Here is a 22,338-nt window from a genome sequence, read left to right as displayed (position 1 = left end):
AGGAGTGGTGAGTATGTATATGTGCTACGCTTGAAATCCTTGAATGACCTTATTTGATTATGTTTATTACGTGGAATATTATCTAACCATCAATGGTCGTTTGGTTGACCGCCTGCCTATTTGTATGAATGGGTAGACGGTGTGCAGGACTGAGTTTACTTTTGCTTGTAATTTGCTTGAGGACTAGCTTGGATGCTACCTCCATTTACCTTTTGCTCGAGTCTAGTTAGGATTTGATTAGGGTGTCAACTATTTATGTTTATTGTCGTTTATCCTTTATTGGATTTTATTTGATGAGACTATGGTTATGTATTTGAGACCTGAGACATGGCATTGGATTTTGCTGTTCTTGTATTGAGGATAATTACATGTTGTTGAGATATTTTGTATGATGATTTTCCGCTGCAAGTTTTGAAAATATATTTATGATGTTTTTGAGAAAAACGAAGTTGTGACATCTTGAGCTCTTTTGTATTTGAATTAATTGCATGTTTTATTGCATATGGGGTTTAGGGTGTTGCAAATGTGATGTCTGGCCTTGCAGTGTTAAGGTACAATAATCGACTAACAAGTCTTCTATATGAGGGAATATCTTCAAGGGAGAACTAGCATCATGATGTAGCTTTAATGATGTATCTGATTGTGTAGAAACTGGTTTAGAATCAAGGTGGCAAGAATCAGAAAGTAAGTATGGACAATATTTTCTTTAACAAATAGATATGCCAACATTGAAATGTCCTACCACAAGACCATGAAAATACTTGAGTTAGCCTAAATCCTTGATTTTAAGGGAAGTATGTAGAATTTGTTTAATAGAGGAAAATTCAATTAAAAAGTTACCATAAAGGATAACATCATCAACATATTCCAGTAAGAGTGTAAAAGAAGAAGCATTGGATTTAATCTTTTATACCAATTTTTGCTAGTCTGATTTAGACCATGGAGAGGCTTGATCAACGTGCATACTTGATATGGCTTCTCAGCTTTGCTGTCTGGGGGAACATTCATGTAAACATCTTCATTTAATTCACCATTCATTCACTCATTTTCTTATTCATTATGGAGGATAAGTGCAACGTGATAACATACAATTTTGCCTTTTATCACCACATTAACAGGAAACAAAACTATGTGCGTGGCAATATTTTGAGGATTGTGACCGTTCCCAGGAATTTATATACCGAATTGAATTGCTAAAAAGAGAGTTTATTCAACTTGATATGAACACTAGTGTAATGGTGATATTTACAAAGAAATCAACAATAACATGATTGAATAATAAAGCAAAAGAACGAAAACACCTTGATTGGACGCTAAGGGAGTGTTGCTTGTTATAACTGATGACACTAGGTCATATATCATTTTATTAGTAGTTTTTGGGTAAATTTAGCTGAGTTCAGGTGATTATGCATGAGTACAAAGCTACAAAAGGATAGATTTTTAGTGCTGGAGCAAAGAGGAAATCATGCTACGGTTTCTTGGATCGTGCTACCATTTGAGACAGTTTGAGGAGGCTTTTGCAACGTAATAAATCGTGCTACGATGAATCCTCATCGTGCTACGATTTTCAAGACGCGCCTGATTGAATATGAATTTAATGTCAAATCATGCTATGATTTTCTGTATCGTGGTACGATTTTTGTGTGACCTGGAAATTTTCTATAAAGGCCAAGCTGTTTTCTGAAGTAGGGGTTCTGATTTTTGAGGAGATTGAAGACACATTTGGAGCCAAGGATTGCAGATTTCATGGTGGCTTGCCATCCAACTCATAGTCAGTCCCAAATTCATGTAATGTTGTTTTCTTTTAATCTAGTTATTTGTGCATTAGCCATGACTAGCTAAGTTTCAATTGATTAGGTCTGAGATGATTATGTTCTAGCTTTTTTGCCATGTAATCTATAACTCTGAATTATTACGATTGTTATTCTAGTTTATTCAGTATAAATTGTGCGTAATGCTTTTATGATTCTGACCCAATATAATTGAACTTAGAGATTATATGACCACTGACACCAGCTTATAACTTTGACTTATTTATGCTGATCAACTTAACGGACAATCCCGGGATAGAAAGTTATTAGGTTGTCATTCTGAATTAACGCACTTTAAAACCTTTGATGATTGTTCACCTAAGGGATTAGGGAATTATAATTAGAAAAGAGGGCTCTGAATCAAGGGATTGACCTGAACTATTTTGTTAATTATCATAATCTAAAGGAGCAATTAAATGACAGTGACATGGTTCTTTATTTGGCGAGGTGGAAGAAGTGAATGCTTTATGCCGGCCTATAACCTCCTATTTATAGAGTTGGCCATATGAGTAGTGAGGGAGTTGAAAATTTTAGTGAAGAGTGAAAACTGGAGGAGTTGGAGAATCATGGGGTCCCCCACTACTCCACCTATCTAGACTGAGTCAAAGGCACATGTGTTTTATGTGGGGATTTAGTCAAAGTGCAACGTGTGCCCTAGCTCATTGTTGGATACAAGTATATGGACCAGCATCTTTAGGATTTGTGGCCAACAACCCTTTACTTTTTTTTAATAGTATATTTATATAAATAAAATGAAGAAATCTCCTGCAAGAGTACAACCAATTATATAAATTAGAATACAAGAAGTACTCAAGAAACCAGCTTTCAATGTGTTCATCTCGCCTACGTGGTCAACTGGCCTGTGACAATTCAACCTAGCCTTTGGGTCACTCGTTGGATTAACTTGGCTAGCATTGGATGGTAAATACTGTTTGCTGATATTATCCAAATGATCAACTGCCAAGTTTATGGTATGGAACACTTTTGATTTTGGATAATTTACCTCTCGCCGTGAGGTTCCTCCTTAGGTTTTTAGGATTTGTTCATCACTAACTCATGTTGAACAAGTGAATCAAAAAATGTACACAAGATAGGGGTGAATTGTATACTTTAAAAATAAAGCGGTTGATCAAATAAATTAAAATAAATTAAGAGACGATAAATAAATATGTTGAAAATGAATAATGTAAAAATAAGTTGCAATGGAATAGTAAAACATAGATGAAAGGAAATGAAAAGGTACACATGAGTTTATACTGTTCAAGTCACAAATGAAAATAAGTCTAATGTCCAATCCCAAGGAAAAATCACCTTAAGATGTTACTTAAATCATACCTTTTTTGTTTGTTTGCGGTGTCCGGGGTTCGAATACCGAACATTGCATATATTATGTATTGTTCTTACCAACTGAACTAAGTTCACGAGACTTAAATCAAGCTTTTAAAACAACCGAGAACTCTCCGCAAAAATGCTCAATTTATACTGGTTTTATTTTATCTTGTTTTAAAAGCTTGATATTAGGGAAATCTCATGGTTGTTTTCTTTAGGACTGGACGTAGGCTATAAGCCCCATAATGTATTTTCTGGTCGAACATATATAAATTTTTGTGTCATTTTTTCTTTTCTTTTATTTATTTCGTTGCGAGTTACTTTTGATATAGTTCATTGACATCTTTTACATTAGTTTATTAAGTTTTTAAGTGCTTATTTGATCGATTATTAAAGTATACAATTCACCCTGTTAGTTCTTTCAAAAAAAAAAAAAAACACCCCGCTAGTTAAAAATATAATGAAAGGACAATTGAATATTCATTGAGCTAAAGAGACAAACACAACATATCAATACATGATTTAAGTGATCTTTAATAATGTTTATAATTTTAATAATGGTTTGTGTTTAACAAAGCATATGGGTTTTTCACATTATAAAGTGCTCAAATAATTTTATATTTACATTCAAAGGAAAAAAAATATGTCTAAAGTTTTAAATATTGTTTATGCTATGATCATTTTTCTTTCCATATCTTTTTCTATAACAAACTCTTGTAAGTACTATTTTACACAGTTTTCAATTTATCTTCTTTATCTTACTCTAAATGGTTTCAACAACTTTTAGTAACATTCTCTAGTTCTTATTTGACATCACAGTTAAGAAGTTCTGCCTTTATGATGAGGACTGTCCACCTAGAATGTGTAGACTTCCACAAGTTCCGCAATGCAATGACTTTATTTGTGGTTGTGGGATGCCATTCCATAAACCTTAGCAAAGCAGATATATTAAAAAATAATACTATGTTATTTTTATGCATATCGCTTTAATAACATGTCAATGATCGTGCATTTAAGATTCTTTACCACCCATATATATATATATATATATATATATATATATATATATATATATATATATATATATATATATATATATATATATATATATATATTACGTATATGTTTTTATTTTTGTGATCTTTAACTTTATTTGATGGATTGTATTACTTACAACTGTGTATAAATAGAATACAAGATTTTATTTTGAGTTAAACTTTTCATTATATTACTAGACTCTAACCCGTACGATGTACGGGTTTTGTAGAGTTTCATATGTAAGTATCAAAGTGGTCATATTATTAATTTTAGAGTTACATTTAAAGTCATAAAAACAATCAAACTAAGTGATGATTGAGAGTGGTCGACATGCAAAATCTCAAAAAAGCAAATTAAAAACATTAGTTTGCATCAACAAAAATGAATATGGAATCAAAGTCATAAATTAAATTATGTGAAAGTAATCAAACATGGAAATATACACAATAAAAATGATTGTTAATAGCTTAAAAAAAGGCCATTAGGATTACATATCCATTTTAGAAGCAACAATATTTCAATAAAAATGTTAGTGGTCTAGTGGTAAAAGCTCTACGGTGTTGTTATGGGTAGGCGGTTCAATTCCCCTCAAACCTTTTTTTTCAAAAAAAATATTTGGACCCACCAAAAAAGGCGGGATTAGATACCCTAACATTTATATATATTAAGATAAGATAAGATACCCTTAAACAAATTTGCTTGTTACTATTTAAAACAAATTTGCTTGTTACTATTTAAAAGTTACAAAAATCTATACATATAATTTTAAAAAAGTGACAAAAATTTATACAAATAATTTTAATCATCAATTCTATAACAATATATAAAGGATAATTCTAGTTACACCCTAAAACAAAATTGCTATATTGTTTGGGTTATTGAAAAAGATAAGAATTCTTATTATATTTGTTATATTATTGGTAAAAGATAAACACAGTTTGTTGGAACAAAATGTGTTTAACAATAAACCTTTAGAGTTTTGATGATAACAAGGTATTAAAAATTGACAATTGGAATTGCTAATATTTGTTCAAGTGTACAGGACCATAGAAAAAAATTTATATCATACAAAGGTTCTGAATGAGCAAATAAAGAGCAAAGGAATCAACAAGATTGAAGCTTAGAAGCTCCTGAAGGCAAAGTGCTGCTGAAGACTAGAAGCTCTTGAAGACTAATGCTCCTGAAGACTAGAGGTCCTAAAGTGCCACGTCATCAGAAGCTGCCTTATCAGAAGCTATTTTCACTAGAAGCTGAAGATCAACTGAATTTGCAGAATTCAAGGATTCAAGAGTTGTTTCATGGATTGAAACTCGTCTAAAGATGGCAGAAGACTAGTGGAACTTTGCAACGGTTATTTCAAAAGTATTTGAAGGCATTTGCTTACAAAAGGAACAAGAGCGTTGACATTGTACTATGTACGAAACCTTCTCCACTACTCTGTTTTGTGTCTCCGCTACAAGACAAGATAACAACTCTGAATATACAACCAAGTCTGCAGAAATGTTCCCTCTCAACTGGAATCAATTTGAAATTGATCCTTCATAGGACAATAACTAAATCAGGCAAGGAATCATTGGTGAAAGATCAAGCTTCAACAACGACTCTTTTTGGATGTGCTGGCACTTACAACGTTCATTTCACACCTCTATAATAGGAGTGAATACTTGAAGAATGAACAAGACTCTACAACAATTTGAAAGCGTCAAAAGTCTGTTGAAATCATTTCACATCCAAAGTTCACTTAGAATTTCTGTTCTTAAAATAATATCTTAGAAATTCTAGAGTCTTAAAGAGTTGTATCTGATTTGTATTGTGAACACCACTGATTGTATATCAACTGTTCAACCTCAAACAATTTTCTTTATAATTTTTTTTGGTTAGAAGTCTCTTGCATTTGTGCTTGAGCATAGAAGCTCTTGCAAAGTGTGCTTGAGCAAAGGAAGTCTCTTGATGTGTGCTTGAGCAATTGTAATCAGATATTACATTTTTAGTGAACTCTCCTTGGAAGTGGAAGGGGGATAGGACTACTTCCGGTTTGTGGAAGGAACCTGTATAATTGCTTGTGTCTTTCTTCTTTCCTTTCTCTCTGTCTTTATTCCGCTGCATACGCTCCTGATCACCCAATTCAGAAGCTGTTCTTCAAGTTTCTGAACTTAAGTGTTCTGAGTTTTAGAGAAAACGAAGAAACGTCTAACACAATTCAACGCCCCCTTCTTGTGTTTTTCTCCCCTTCAATTGGTATCTAGAGCCTTGGTTCTGTTGATAACACCTAACAGTGTAACAGTCCAAGATCTTAGAAAAACATATCTTGTGAATCATCTGTTTCTAGCTCTGGCTCTGGTGCTAATCATAATGTTGTGGCTTATGATTACAATAGTGAAAAGAAAGCTGACTCTGGAAAAGTTCCAAAGTTCAATGGAGATCCTGAAGAGTTCTCCTGGTGGAAGACCAACTTCTATAGTTATATCATGGGCATAGATGAAGAACTATGGGATATACTGGAAGATGGAGTTGGTGACTTGGTTCTTGATGAAGAAGGAGCTGTTGTTGATAGAAAGATTCATACTCTTGCTCAGAAGATGTACAAGAAACATCACAAGATCAGAGGCTCTCTTGTTTCTGCTATACCACATGCAGAATACATGAAGATGAGTGATAAATCTATTGCAAAGGCTATGTTTGCATCTTTGTGTGCTAACTATGAAGGTAGCAAGAAAGTAAGAGAAGCCAAAGCACTGATGCTTGTTCATCAGTATGAGTTGTTCAAGATGAAGGATGATGAAAGTATTGAGGAGATGTACTCAAGATTTCAAACCCTAGTCTCTGGAATTCAAATACTGGAGAAGAGCTATGTTGCTTCTGATCATGTGAGCAAGATACTCAGAAGTTTGCTTGCTAGATGGAGACCAAAGGTGACTGCCATTGAGGAAGCTAAAGATTTAAACACTTTAAGTGTTGAAGATCTTGTTAGTTCTCTCAAAGTTCATGAGTTAAGTCTTAATGAACACGAGTCTACTAAAAAGAGTAAATCAATAGCTCTTCCATACAAAGGCAAGTCATCAAAAGCCCTCAAAGTAGTTGAATCTGAAGAAGAAGAACCATCTGGTTCAGATTCTGAAGAAGATGCTGCTGAGATGGCTATGCTCTCCAACAGACTGCAGTATCTGGCTAAGAAGAATAGGAAGTTTCTGGCCAGAAGGAGTAGCTTCAGAAGCTCAAAGAGAGAAGATCAGAAGGGATGCTTCAACTGTAAGAAGCCTGGACATTTCATTGCTGAATGCCCTGATCTTCAGAAGGAGAAATCAAAGGACAAGTCAAAGAAGTCAACTTTCAGACCAAGCAAGTACAAGAAACAGATCAAGCAGAGTTTGATGGCCACCTGGGATAATTTAGAAAGTGAATCTGCATCTGACAAAGAGGAAGCTAATGAAGGTGCAAAGATGGCTGTTGGGTTGGTAGCAACAGCAACTTCAGAAGCTGGATCAAAATCAGATTCAGAAGAAGAAAATGAGGTATATTCTAAAATTCCCAGAGAAGAATCAATTGAGTCACTTAAAGAGCTCCTTACACATTTTGAAGTAAGAACCAATGAGTTGAAAGATTTAAAAGAAAAATATGTTAATCTAATGAAACAACAAGAATCAACTCTATTGGATCTAAAGGCTTCTGAAGAAGGACTCAGAGGTTTTGACTTCATTTGTAAAACTTATGAATACAAGCTCAGGTTCTTATGTCAGAAGCTGCAACAAAAGTGTAATGGAAAACCTTTAAGCAACCATGAGATTGCGCTTGAAGATTTTATAATGTCTGGCATTGATAGAAGCAGAGTTGCTTCTATGATTTATAGCATTTATAAGAGCAGTGGTTGAGGGATTGGCTTTACAGAAGTGAAAACTAATGAAACCAATCTCAAAGATTGTTGTGAATGCATCAAGGAATGATTGAAAGCAGTTTTTATACCTGAAGGTGTGAAAGGTAAAGCTGTGGTTCAGTCAGAACCTGAAGCTTTTAGCTCTAAAGCTGAGATTGCATCAAAGCCAAAGAACCTTAAGTCTAAGGTTATGACTAATTCTGGATCTAAGACATCAAAGATCAGGATTCTGAAGAGATCAGAATTTGTTCCTCAGAGTCTGTTGAAACTAGAATTCAAGATCCTGAAGTCTGGAGTTCAGAAGGACAAAACAGTCTATGCTTCTAAAGTACCAAAACCAAAAGGCGTTAAACCTAAGGTGATGGTTAATCAGAAGCAACCTAAATCACATCCTAAAGTGCAAGAACTGAAGAGTAGAACTTCAACTACTAACCTTCCAGGACCCATAGCACAATGGGTACCTAAATCTAAACTTGTGAAAAATGCAGATATGTCTAATAGCAATGCCAAAGCAGAAATCATGGTACCTAGACAGCGGTTGCTCAAGACACATGACAGGAGAGAAGTTCATGTTCCTCAATCTAACAATGGAGGAAGGAGGAAATGTGAAGTTTGGAGGCAACCAGTCTGGCAAGATCGTTGGTACAGGAACTATAGGTAATTCCTCTACCTCAATTAATAATGTGTGGTTGGTAGATGGGCTTGAGCATAACCTATTGAGCATTAGTCAATTCTGTGACAATGGTTATGATCTATTGTTTGAAAAATCCAACTGCACAATAATCAACAAGGATGACAAATCCATAATATCCAAGGGAAAGAGAGTAGGGAATGTTTATAAAATCAATTTTTCTGAACTGGTGGATCAGAAGTTGATTTGCCTTCTGTCAGTGGATGATAAGAAATGGATGTGGCACAGAAGGTTGGGACATGCTAACTGGAGATTAATCTCTAAGCTTAGTAAGTTGCAACTTGTCAAAGGCCTTCCTGACATTGATTATCATTCAGATGCACTCTGTGGTGCATGCCAAAGAGGGAAAATTGTGAAATCATCTTTTAAAACAAAAGACATTGTCTCTACCTCCAGACCCTTAGAATTAGTCCATATTGATTTTTTTGGACCAGTTAGCACTGCATCCTTATATGGAAGTAAATATGGATTAGTCATTGTTGATGATTATAGCAGATGGACTTGGGTGAAATTCCTGAGAAGGAAAGATCATGCATATGATGTATTCAGTAACTTCTGCAATCAAATACAATCTGAAAAAGAAACAAAGATTTTGAAAAGCAGAAGTGATGATGGTGGTGAGTTTGAAAATGAGCCATTTGAAGCTTTTTGTGAAAAACATGGAATTGTCCATGAATTCTCTTCTCCTAGAACTCCACAACAAAACGGAGTTGTAGAAAGAAAGAATAGAACTTTACAAGAAATGGCCAGAATCATGATCCATGAAAACAATTTAGCAAAACATTTTTGGGCAGAAGCAGTGGATACATCATGTTATGTCTAAAATAGGATCTATATCAGACCTATCTTGGAGAAAACAGCATATGAACTCTTTAAAGGAAGAACACCCAATATCTCTTAGTTTCATCAATTTGGATGTACATGCTACATTCTGAATAACAAGCTCTATCTAAAGAAATTTGATGCCAAGGCCCAAAGAGGAATCTTTTTAGGTTACTCTGAAAGGTCAAAGGCATACAGAGTGTATAATTCAGAGACACTTTGTGTTGAAGAATCTATGCACGTTAAATTTGATGACAAAGAGCTTGGGGATAAAACTCCAAAGCAAGTTGAAAGTTTTGCAGAGATACAGGTTCCTGAAGACACATCAGAACCTGATCAGACAATTGATTCTGAAGACATTCCAGAAGCTGAACCCACATCAGAAGCTCAAGATGAAGTTGCTTCTGATGAAGCACAAGATGGCTCACATCAAGCAGATCCTTCCAGAAACACTTTCAAATACAAGTCTTCACATCCTGATGATCAAATCATTGGAAACAAAGAAAGTCCTCCAAGAACGAGATCATACTTCAGACAAGAAGATTCAATGATTGGACTGATATTAATGATTGAACCTACAACAGTTGATGAAGCACTTTCAGATGATGGATGGATCTTAGCTATGCAAGAAGAGTTGAATTAATTTCAAAGAAATGATGTGTGGGATCTGGTACCCAAACCATCTCTGAAGAACATTATTGGAACAAAATGGGTATTCAGAAACAAGTTGAATGAGCAAGGAGAAGTAACAAGAAACAAAGCAAGACTTGTTGCACAAGGTTATAGTCAACAAGAAGACATTGATTACACTGAAATATTTGCTCCAGTTGCAAGATTGGAAGCAATCAGGTTACTTCTTTCCTATGCAGTTAATCATGGCATAATATTATATCAAATGGATGTCAAAAGTGCATTTCTTAATGGTGTTATAGAAGAAGAAGTGTATGTCAAACAACCTCCTAGTTTTGAGGATCTTAAGCATCCTGATCATGTTTATAAACTGAAGAAATCACTATATGGCTTGAAACAAGCTCCAAGAGCTTGGTATGATAGACTAAGTAATTTCTTAATCAAAAATGATTTTAAAAGAGGTCAGGTTAACACAACACTCTTTAGAAGGACCCTTGGGAAAGATATTCTTGTTGTGCAAATATATGTTGATGATATAATATTTGGTTCTACTAATGCTTCTCTTTGCAAGGAATTTTCTAAGTTAATGCAGCATGAATTTGAAATGAGCATGATGGGAGAGCTAAAGTTCTTCCTTGGCATTCAAATTAATCAATGCAAAGATGGAGTTTATGTTCATCAAACAAAGTATACAAAGGAGCTTCTGAAGAAGTTTAAGCTTGAAGATTGTAAAGTGATGAACACTCCAATGCATCTTACATGCACCTTAAGCAAAGAAGATGAAGGAGCAAAGGTAGATCAGAAGCTGTACAGAGGTATGATTGGTTCCCTGTTATACCTCACTGCATCTAGGCCATATATTTTATTTAGTGTATGCTTGTGTGCAAGATTCCAGTCAGATCCTAGAGAATCACACTTAACTGTTGTTAAGTGAATCTTCAGGTATCCGAAAGGAACAACTAATCTTGGACTCCTTTATAGGAAATCCTTAGATTATAAGCTAATTGGATTCTGTGATGCTGACTATGCTGGTGATAGGATTGAAAGAGAGTCAACCAGTGGCAATTGTCAATTTCTGGGTGATAATCTGATATCTTGGGCTAGTAAAAGAAGGCAACTATTGCTATGTCTACAGCAGAAGCAGAATACATCTCACCTGTAAGTTGTTGTACACAACTACTCTGGATAAAACATCAGTTGGAAGATTATCAAATTATTGTTAACAGTATTCCCATTTATTGTGATAATACTGCTGCTATTTGTTTGTCTAAAAATCCAATTTTGCATTCAATGGCTAATCATATTGAAATCAAACACCATTTTATCAGAGACTATGTTCAAAAAGGAATTTTAGATATACAATTCATTGATACTGAGAATCAATGGGTTGATATATTTACCAAGCGTTTAATTGTTGAAAGTTTTGATTTTATAATGAAAAATTTGAACATGCACTTTGTGTCTGATTAAAAGCTTGCTTGCTCCTAAATAGGATTTTAGGCTCTGAAGTCAGTTCAGAAGTCATGTTTCATCAGAAGCTCTTTATTGAGGTTCTGAGGAAAATGTGCTTCTGATGATTACGTCAGCATCTGAAGTCCAGAAGCTGGGTTTTGTGCTTCTGAATATCAGAGTTAGTGGAAACGCTGGAAGTTACTTTTTGGTAACTCCTGGCCCACTAACTTGGCAGTTACTCTAAGAACTTCTGACATGGCTTATTTGTATTGGTGTATAACTAAAAGGGGCAATGATGCATTTATGCTTTGAAAGTACAATCTCGCGCGCCCCAATGTCATTAATGATATGTTTGTTTGTTCCCTTTGTATTTGAAACGTTTTGACAAAATCACTTTATATATAAAACTCACACACAACTCACTCACTTTACCTACACTTTCAAGTTTTTACAACAGTTACACACAGAAAATCAGATTTTATCTATCTCTTAAACCCTAGAACCCAAAAATCTTCGTCATTTTCATCAAATTATGGCATCTCCTAGTTCTGTTCCTGAAGTAAGTACTCAAGATCAAGATCAGCAACAACATCAACAACATCAAGAGCAACCAGGAAGGGTTGTGTATCTGATAGCTGGATTTACTATGAAGCTTAAAGAACATCAACTAAGAGTACAGGTTGAAAACCCAGTTGATTTCACATCTCTTCTGTATCACGGTTGTAATATCAAAAGATTTTATGCTACTCAAGGATGGAAGGAGTACTTTAGGATGCTGAATGGTCCTACGTATAAAGCCTTGGTAAGGCATTTCTGGGTAAGAGCATCTATCTTTGACAGAAAAGCAGCAGATGTAGAAGAAAGGGATATGATTCTACGTTATCCAGAGCTTGCTGGGAAAACAAGGGAAGAAATGATCCTGGAACCTTTTAATGGGACTGAAATCAGGTCGTCTATGATGGGAGTCCCCATAAGAATCAATCAGGAGTTAATTGCTTCTGTGATTGGCGTAGGAGCTTTTGGCCAATACTATGGGATAGAGATTCCAAATCCAAAGAATAGCTCCTCGAATGATATCGTCAACATGACTCTCTACAACACAACAACACCGAAGAAGTATGCTGTCTTGGATATGGAAAAGAAGATACTTCTGAAAATACAATACGAGAACTTGCTACCAAAGGGTGGTGGCAGTGACCAACCCTCATTGGCGCATAAAGTTTTCATCCACCACCTTATCAAAGGAGACAAAATCAATCTGCCGAAGTATATCTTCAAATACATGGAGAAGGAGCTTTGGAAGAGTCAGAACCAGGACAGAATCTGGGTACCTTATGGGAGACTTCTTTCTGAAATCTTCCATCAAGGAGGAATGATTGCAGCACTCAGTGCAACAAGGTTCTACACTGACTCAATGCTGATACAGTGGTTGGCAAGGTGATCAATGGACAAACCTTGAAGAACATGTACCTGATTGAGAAGTTCACGCCTCTGAAGTCAGATATTAGTGAATCCATGGTGGTCTCACAACTGAATGCTGATTTCCCTCCAATTGTAAGAAGGATTCTATTGCAGTTCAAATGGCACTTCTTAGTGATCATTACACAAGAACTGGTGAGGTTATAGGTTTAAAAGAGGTTCCTGAGGATATGCTAGGAACCAAGCTACCTGTTGAAGGAAGAAGAAAGGGAAAGAGAAAGGAAATGTTAGAGGAAGAGTATTTGGCTGCTGAACAGCCAGCTAAAAGAGCCAAGAAAGAGAAAGCTGTTGTGGTTCTGTCTGTTCAAGAAGAAGCTGAGGATCTGAATCCTGAAGCTATACTTCCTAAGAAGACCAGAAGTGACAAAACTGCTGCTTCTGCTTCAGCAATAGCTTCTGAACAGCCTCTTCAGAAGAAGAAGAAATCAACCAAGATAAGAAAGCTGAAGGAATCAACTTATGTGACAGATATGGTTGAAGGAGAGGAAGCTACAACAGAACTGGTTACAAGAGAGGTTCTGAAGAAGAAAGCAGAAGAAGCTGCAAACAGAGATGTTGTTGCTGTAGCAAAGCATAGTGAAGTGCCTTCTTCTGTGCTCTCAAAGAGTATTGTTGATGAAGAATCTGATCATGAGATCAGAGAAATGGTTGATGAAGCTCTGAAGATTGTGGTAAGAGAAGCAAGGGATAGAGAAGCTGCTGCTGCTGCATCTGGAGTTGTTGAAGTAGCTAAAGAGGCTTTGAAAAGCACTGCTGAACTACAAGAGATTGTAACTTCAGAAGCTTCAAAACTACTGATGGCTTCTGATATTGCTGAAGATGTTCAGAAGGAAACAACAGATGGTTCAGAAGTTGCTATGACAGGTAATGTCTCTACTCATTTAGAACCTGTGATACATGAGATATCTGACCCCTCTTCACCAACTTCATCATCATACAATGATTATGATGATATGACCATTGATACCCTTCTGAAATCCACTCCAAAAGGCCAGTCATCATCATCCAAACTCCATAAAAAGCCCTCAAAACCTGTTTCTCCTTTTAAACATATGTATCTATCTATTCAAGCAAGAGTAAGTGAGTTACTTGAGCTTAAAAGCAGTAAACTACCCCCTGACCATCTTGATCAACCACAAATCATTCAGCCCCTCAACATGATTATTCTTGACAATCCTGTTGAACCTTCATCATCAATCCCTACTGAAGACACCTCAGAAAAAGGCTCTGAAGTGGCTTCTATGGAAGTTGCTTCAGAAAGCCCCCATCATCAATCACCAACACCAAAAATACCACAACCTACTCATCAAAAGACCATTCCAGAATCTGTTATTGAGACAGTTATTGAAGAGTCTGTTCCAGTGATAGAGTCTAAACCTTCTGTGTCTGTCACAGATTCTGAACCAATTCAAAACCAAACCCTTAGTGTTTCTGACCAATCTTCATCTTCATCTGATATTCAGATTCTTGAACAACCACCCTTAGACATTCTGAAATCTGAATACTTTGAATCTGAGTTATTAAAGATCAACACATAAATGCAAGCTCTAGTGCAACTAAGAAGAGTTCTAACTCTATCTGTTGACTATGAGGATCGTTGGACATCTCTGAAGAGCAAAGCTTCGGAATTGCTAGATGCTGTAAGCTAGAAATGTCTTAGAATCCAAGTTGCTGCAGTGAGACGTCACTTGAAGAATATGCACTTAGCTGAGCAAGCTAGAGGTCCAATTCTGTGTCTAGCAAATGAACCCTTCTATTCAAAATCAGAATATGTATCAAGAGAAGCAAAGGTATTCAAGATGCTGAAGCAGAAAATGATAAAACAGCAGGAAGAATCTAAGGCTAGATAAGATTCTCTACTTCAGAGACCGTTAGCTCTTGAAGAAACTGTAAAGCAACTGACTGAGCTCCTGAAGAAGCAATCTGAGGACATTACTCGCATGATGGCGTTGATCCAACAATCACAACAACCCAACCCTTAGATGCCACCTTAGTTGTTTAGTTTCTTTATTGATTACGATGTTGTTCTTTTTATGCTTCTGAAATTTATATAAGCTCTGAACTCCTTTTTGCTTCTGATTAATATTGAATATCATCTCATGTTTTAAATATTGTTCTTAAGATATGCTCTGATTAACCTTGAATTTATGTTTTTACTCTGAAAATGGTTAATATGCTCTGAATATGTGCTTATATTGCTTTGAACCTTTTTACTATATGTTTTTCTCATCTCTTCTTTTTGTTTATTTCTTTTTGATAATGACAAAAGGGGGAGTATATGTGATAGTATTTAAAGGCTCTGAGTCCCATTATTAATGTTATTTGAAAATTATTTTGAAAAACTTCTATCATTCTTACCTGAAAGGTATAAGCTCTGAACGAATAAGGAGTATCAAATTTCAAATAAAATTAATTGAACCATTCTTCTTATCTATAATCTACTACTTTTCATTTTGAAATATTATTGCGCGTTAAAAGAATTTAATTAACCTGGATAGAACTTAGGGGGAGCTTACAAACCTCACCTTAAAGACTATCAGACTCAGGGGGAGTCAGAGCTTACAAACCTCAGACTGTGAGCTTACAAACCTCAGAACCTCAAAGTCAACTGGTTAATTAGATTAACAACAATTGATCAAGTTTTAAATACTATTGTTTGTCATCATCAAAAAGGGGGAGATTGTTGGAACAAAATGTGTTTAACAATAAAACTTTAGAGTTTTGATGATAACAAGGTATTAAAAATTGACAATTGGAATTGCTAATATTTGTTCAAGTGTACAGGACCATAGACAAAAATTTATATCATACAAAGATTCTGAATGAGCAACTAAAGAGCAAAGGAATCAACAAGATTGAAGCTTAGAAGCTCTTGAAGGCAAAGTGCTCTTGAAGACTAGAAGCTCCTTAAGACTAGTGCTCCTGAAGACTAGAGGTCCTGAAGTGCCACGTCATCAGAAGCTTCCTTATCAGAAGCTATTTTCACCAGAAGCTGAAGATCAACTGAATTTGCAAAATTCAAGGATTCAAGAGTTGTTTCATGGATTGAAACTCGTCTAAAGATGGCAAAAGACTAGTGGAACTTTGCAACGGTTATTTCAAAAGTATTTGAAGGCATTTGCTTGCAAAAGGAACAAGAGCATTGACATTGTACTATGTACGAAACCTTCTCCACTACTCTGTTTTGTGTCTCTGCTGCAAGACAAGATAACAGCTCTGAATATACAACCAATCCTGCAGAAATGTTCCCTCTCAACTGGAATGAATTTGAAATTGATCCTTCATAGGACAATAACTAAATCAGGCAAGGAATCATTGGTGAAAGATCAAGCTTCAACAACGACTCTTTTTGGATGTGCTGGCACTTACAACGTTCATTTCACACCTCTATAAATAGGAGTGAATACTTGAAGAATGAACAAGACTCTACAACAATTTGAAAGCATCAAAACTCTGTTGAAATCATTTCACATCCAAAGTTCACTTAGAATTTCTGTTCTTAAAATCATATCTTAGAAATTCTAGAGTCTTAAAGAGTTGTATCTGATTTGTATTGTGAACACCACTGATTGTATATCAAGTGTTCAACCTCAAACAATTTTCTTTGTAATTTTGTTTGGTTAGAAGTCTTTTGCAGTTGTGCTTGAGCATATAAGTCTCTTGATTGTGTTCTTGAGCATAGGAAGACTCCTGCAAAGTGTGTTTGAGCAATTGTAATCAGATATTACATTTTTAGTGAACTCTCCTTGGAAGTGCAAGGGGACAGGACTAATTTTATTTAAAAATATTAAATAAAATTATTTATATTAATGTAATGTTTCTGTTAAATAGTTTTTACTTTTGTATACAAAAAATCGTTAAATATTTGCACCATGCCAGGTGCGGGTTTTATTTTCTTATATCAACGGATGCAAATTTTTATGTACATATATGAGAAAGTCGATATGTTAAAATTTGAAATTTGTGACTAATTTTAAAATATCAACATTAATGTAGTGTTTCTGTTAAATATATTTTACACATGCAAAACACAGTTAAATATTTGCACCGCGCTCGATCCAAATTTTATATGCTTATATGTGCGAAAGAAAATATTTATGTATCGATATGAGAATGTTGATGTCATAAAATTTTGAAAACTAATGATTATTTTCAACATATCAACATTAATCTTGCGTTTGAATTTAATATTTTTTATTTTATATAGAAAACACCTTTTAAGATTTGCACCGCACTCGTTACAAATTTTATGAACTGCATAAATATTTTTATGTATAAATATGATAAAGACTATATGATAAAATTTTGAAATTGCGTGACTATTTTAAAATATCAACATTAATGTTATGTTTTTATTAAAAAAAATATATTTTATATACAAATTAGTGATATTAAATGATTAAAAGGGATGACAGTAAACTGCTACCCTATATGTATGGCATAAGAGAGACAAACAAACTTTTCTCCTATATATATAGAGATATACATATACATTTTTAAGGAGGGATCAAATAATGCAATTGTTTTACTCGATGCATATTTTTCAAATTTGACCGTTGGTTTGTAAGTTTATATCATATAGATCATTCATGTAAATTTGACAATTATCTAGGTGAAGGCTTGACAACCAAAACCATACTTGTAACACTCCGTTTTCCCAACATGTAAAATAATACATAATAATCAGAGTATTCGACTTAAAATAGGATGTCACATTTGTTTAAAATATCCTCAAATATAAATAGAGTTAAAATCTACTCTTTATTTCAAACACCTGCTGTCTATAAATTCAAATATGTCGCAGCGGAAAAATTCTTAATATTTAAACAAGTACTTGGCACTAAAAGGCCTCAACATAAGCAACTTATTAAACAATCCTTTGCATAGGTTCATCAACATAATTCATAATCAATTCATAATATGACATTAACAACAACAACCATCAACAACCACAACTCATAATCATGAATCCAACCACAAATCAACAACAACATAACATAAATCATCAATTGAGCATAATTCATCAAGTATCCAAATAAATATACCAAGAGCATGCAAATTCATCATCAACAATTCATTTATCAACAAATTAACATACTCAAACATATCACTACAACTAGAGCACGAATTTCATCAATTAAATTGCAATTCAAAACCCTAACTTCTTTTCAAACCATAACTTCTCTAATCATCAAAATAAAACAACAACAAAAATGTTAAACCCTATTTTAGAAGCATATACTTATGATTAAAGAAGGTTAGTCTCACCCTTACCTTAGATTGATTGATTGCAAGGATTCTACAGACTTCTCTTATCTGGTTCTTCTCTTCTCTAGGTTTCTCCTCTTTCTCTAGGTTTCTCCTCTTTCTCCTAAAAACAGTTTGCACGTAATCCTTCTTTTCTAACTCTGACTCTCCTCTTTAGATAAACTTTAACCTATTTATTTTCTCTTAATTCCAATTCTGCCCCAAAGCCTCATTATTCTAAATAATTATATTTCTCCACTAAATATATACTTCCACTAAATATATTCTTCCACTAAATATATTTCTCCACTAAATAATAAAATAGGGGCTACTAATAAATATCAACACATAATAATAAAAATATCACTTATCAAACATATTAATTAAATTATAATGGAAAAGACTCTAAACTCAATCAAATAAATAATAAAATAGGGCGTTACAATACTCATCTACTATATATATACCCATGCTTAGCCTTGTGTCGGGTATTACGCTTCCTACCCATAATATAGCTACACTCTCTCTTGTACTGACTTGGGCATCAGAGCACGTGCAGGTACACCACCCCCCCATGGTGAAGAAGGACTCACGACGGACGATGTAAACCTCAAACCCTCTCCACAGCGGACCTCACCTGACATACAATAATCCTATGTCCAACCAAATAAGTGGAAACGTCACTGGGAATCGAACCTTAGAAACAATCTCTACAACCCAAAAAGAAGGTGAATAATAGATCCGTCCACCATAACGCGAGCAAAATTGATGAAATTGTTGATTCCTCCTCCTCCGTGCCATAGTCTTTAGCTAGAACTTTTGGGCTCATCCTCTCACTGGTGGTGCCAGAACCTTCCACCAGAACCATGGCTACATTTTCAACAGCGAACTCCATTCCCACGAGAAACAGGGGTCAAACACCTCAAACCACGATGAATCTACCGCCTCCGGTGAACTCAACGTTGGTCGTTGCAACCTACAGCGTGGAAAGTCAAAGAAATCCACATTTTATGCACTAAAATATGGGGATCCAATCATGAGACAATGGAGCTTAGACAAACACGCCTGACGCTAGAGCAGATCAGATAGATAACCTCATTCGATATCTCATAACAAAAGTACAGCTTCAGTCCAAAATGATAGAAACCAAGGTGAACACTTGGCTCATGTTTAAGCTGTTCAAATCAACAGAACATCAAAGATCCAAACCTTAACCAAGGTGATGCGCCTTCGGATTATTCCTTCAGAAAACACCATCCATTCAACGTCATAAAGAAGCCCAACATCATTCATCCCAAGTTAGAATCGGGAGGAACGAGAAACAAAGCCATAACAGAGGGGAAGAGAGCCACGCCAAGCACTCACCACAAAGGGACTGGCGCGAAGATTGGGTTGTGGCGCCTCATCTTCAAAGGACCATAGTAGGGATGAATCCATCGCCATAAGTTCGCATGATGATGAGAAATCGCTTTCATGACCAAAACAAGGAATTACTGTTACAAAGTAATGCCCTTCAGACTTAATAATACAGATGCTACATGCCAAGAGATGATGAACGAAGTATTTTGTAACATCCCAGACTGCTTTCAGGATTTCCGACTGACCCCACAAACCAACACGAGTCTTTTCAGCGTGCTTTGTCCTCACTCGCATGCTTACCGGGAAACTTCCCTATAGGTCACCCATCCCAAAATTGCTCCAAGTCAAGCATGCTTAACTGTGGAGTTCTTATGGAATGAGCTACCGAAAAGAAGATGCATCTTGTTGATATAGGTAGTACCAAACAATTCTTATAAGCCTTCCTTCAACCATGTAGTCCCATACCTACACGGCCTTAGGATCTCTCTCATTCCGATGTGATTTAGTTCCTCTAGAAACTGTCGGGAGCCGCTCATTGTCGTGCCTTGTGCACCAGCGACCACTCTCCTGTCCTCGTCAGTTGTGGGTGTTACATGCCCACCAACTTCCGCTTGGTTCATCCTCGAACCACACCGTACTGGGAGAGGTCTGTACTGATACCATTTGTAACATCCCAAACTGCTTTCAGGATTGCCGACTGACCCCACAAACCAACACGAGTCTTTTCAGCGTGCTTTGTCCTCACTCGCATGCTTACCGGGAAACTTCCTGGAAGGTCACCCATCCCAAAATTGCTCCAAGTCAAACACGCTTAACTGTGGAGTTCTTATGGAATGAGCTACTGAGAAGAAGATGCATCTTGTTGATATAGGTAGTACCAAACAATTCTTATAAGCCTTCTTTCAACCATGTAGTCCCATACCTACACGGTCTCAGGATCCCTCTCATTCCGATGTGAATCGGTTCCTCTAGAAACTGTCGGGAGTCGCTCATTTGTCGTGCCTTGTGCACTGGCGACCACTCTCCTGTCCTCGTCAGTTGTCGCTAAAAAGACTCGTGTTGGTTTGTGGGGTCAGTCGGCAATCCTAAAAGCAGTCTGGGATGTTACAAATGGTATCAGAGCAGACCTCTCCCAGTACGGTGTGGTTCGGGGACGAACCAAGCGGAAGCTGGTGGGAATGTAACACCCACAGCTGACGAGGACAGGAGAGTGGTCGCCGGTGCACAAGGCACGACAATGAGCGGCTCCCGACAGTTTCTAGAGGAACCGAATCACATCGGAATGAGAGGGATCCTGAGGCCGTGTAGGTATGAGACTACATGGTTGAAGGAAGGCTTATAAGAATTGTTTGGAACTACCTATATCAACAAGATGCATCTTCTTTTCGGTAGCTCATTCCATAAGAACTCCGCAGTTAAGCGTGCTTGACTTGGAGCAATTTTGGGATGGGTGACCTACCGGGAAGTTTTTCGGTAAGCGTGCGAGTGAGGACAAAACACGCTGAAAAGACTCGTGTTGGTTTGTGGGGTCATTCGACAGACAATCCTGAAAGCAGTCTGGGATGTTACATATTCAAAGACAAGATTGAAAATATGTTAGAGGTGTATATGGATGACATGATTGACATGAAGGATCTACTGAATGAAATCAACCAAGGACTCAACCTCGAAGACACAAGGAGGGTGGAAGACGTTCAATATGAACGTCCCGGGATATAGCAGTTCAACCAGATAATGCTCACAAACGACGACTGTGTGAGGAGCAAGTTCTCCGTATTTCAACAGCACAACATGTTCCCGAGGATTGAAATGGATGCTACGTTGCTGAGATCACTTGAAGATATTCTGAAAAGTTTGATTCCGCCACAAGATTATTGTCGCGTCATTTTTCGGAGATCAAGGCTATTTGATTAGCTTTTGACTCACTCTTTTATTTTCACGACTGAATATTTAATTTTTAGAAAAGGGGAAAAAAGTTCAAACTACCCCATTTTGAAAAGATTTAAGGTTCGGGGGTTAGTTACATAAAGGGAAGGTATTAGCACCCTTTATGTCCGTAGTACTCTACGGGAACCTCTTGATTTTATTTAAATAATGTGCTATAACTTACTTGCTTTTTTTTTGACAAAAAAAGGATTTGAAATGATAAAAGAAAGGAGACCTAGTTTATCTACATTTTATTGATTTGGAAGGACGAGTCCTTTGCCTACGTACCCGTGAGGGATCAAAATCACGTTGTTCGTGGTAAAAATTGACGTTTGATTGGTTGAGTGTTTTTTATTAGTTTGAAAAAGGTTTTAAAATAAAAAGCCAAGTGGCAAAATGAATTCGTTTGTGTTTTTTATAATAAGGAAAAAAAAGACTCAAAGTAGAATTTAGATTGATTAATGTTTGATTAAGAAAATAAAATGAAAAAAAGTCAGTCACTTGATTTAGGATCAAGGTTTATTTAGAAAATATTTTTGTGTTTTTGAACTATTTGCATGTTTTTATTGTTTTTGAATGATAATGATTAAACTAAAATTAAAACTAACGGAGCGAGAAAATAAAGCGTAGGTATTTTGTGGTGACGTTGGATCACCACAAAAACCTTTACCCTAAGCTAGAAA

At 35.9% G+C, this 22,338-nt stretch overlaps 1 protein-coding gene and 1 long non-coding RNA gene across 2 annotated transcripts; both read left to right on the top strand.

Annotated features, from left to right (window-relative positions):
• The first annotated feature begins 3,677 nt into the window (after nt 1-3,677).
• LOC146946989 (uncharacterized) lies at nt 3,678-4,141 on the top strand. The gene is made up of 2 exons (XR_015026879.1): nt 3,678-3,856; nt 3,960-4,141. It is a non-coding gene; the product is annotated as an uncharacterized LOC146946989 (long non-coding RNA).
• Nucleotides 4,142-12,176: 8,035 nt separating this feature from the next.
• LOC146946988 (uncharacterized) lies at nt 12,177-13,085 on the top strand. The gene has a single exon (XM_085748349.1). The coding sequence runs from the start codon at nt 12,177-12,179 to the stop codon at nt 13,083-13,085; it is 909 nt and encodes a 302-aa protein (XP_085604475.1).
• Nucleotides 13,086-22,338: the final 9,253 nt, after the last annotated feature.

This window comes from Medicago sativa, chromosome 2 (assembly GCF_051527215.1).
Source record: "Medicago sativa cultivar Bolivia chromosome 2, Bolivia_mono, whole genome shotgun sequence".
Taxonomy (NCBI): domain Eukaryota; kingdom Viridiplantae; phylum Streptophyta; class Magnoliopsida; order Fabales; family Fabaceae; genus Medicago; species Medicago sativa.
The sequence above is the reverse complement of the archived record's forward strand: the minus strand, read 5'-3'. Positions and strand labels throughout refer to the sequence as shown.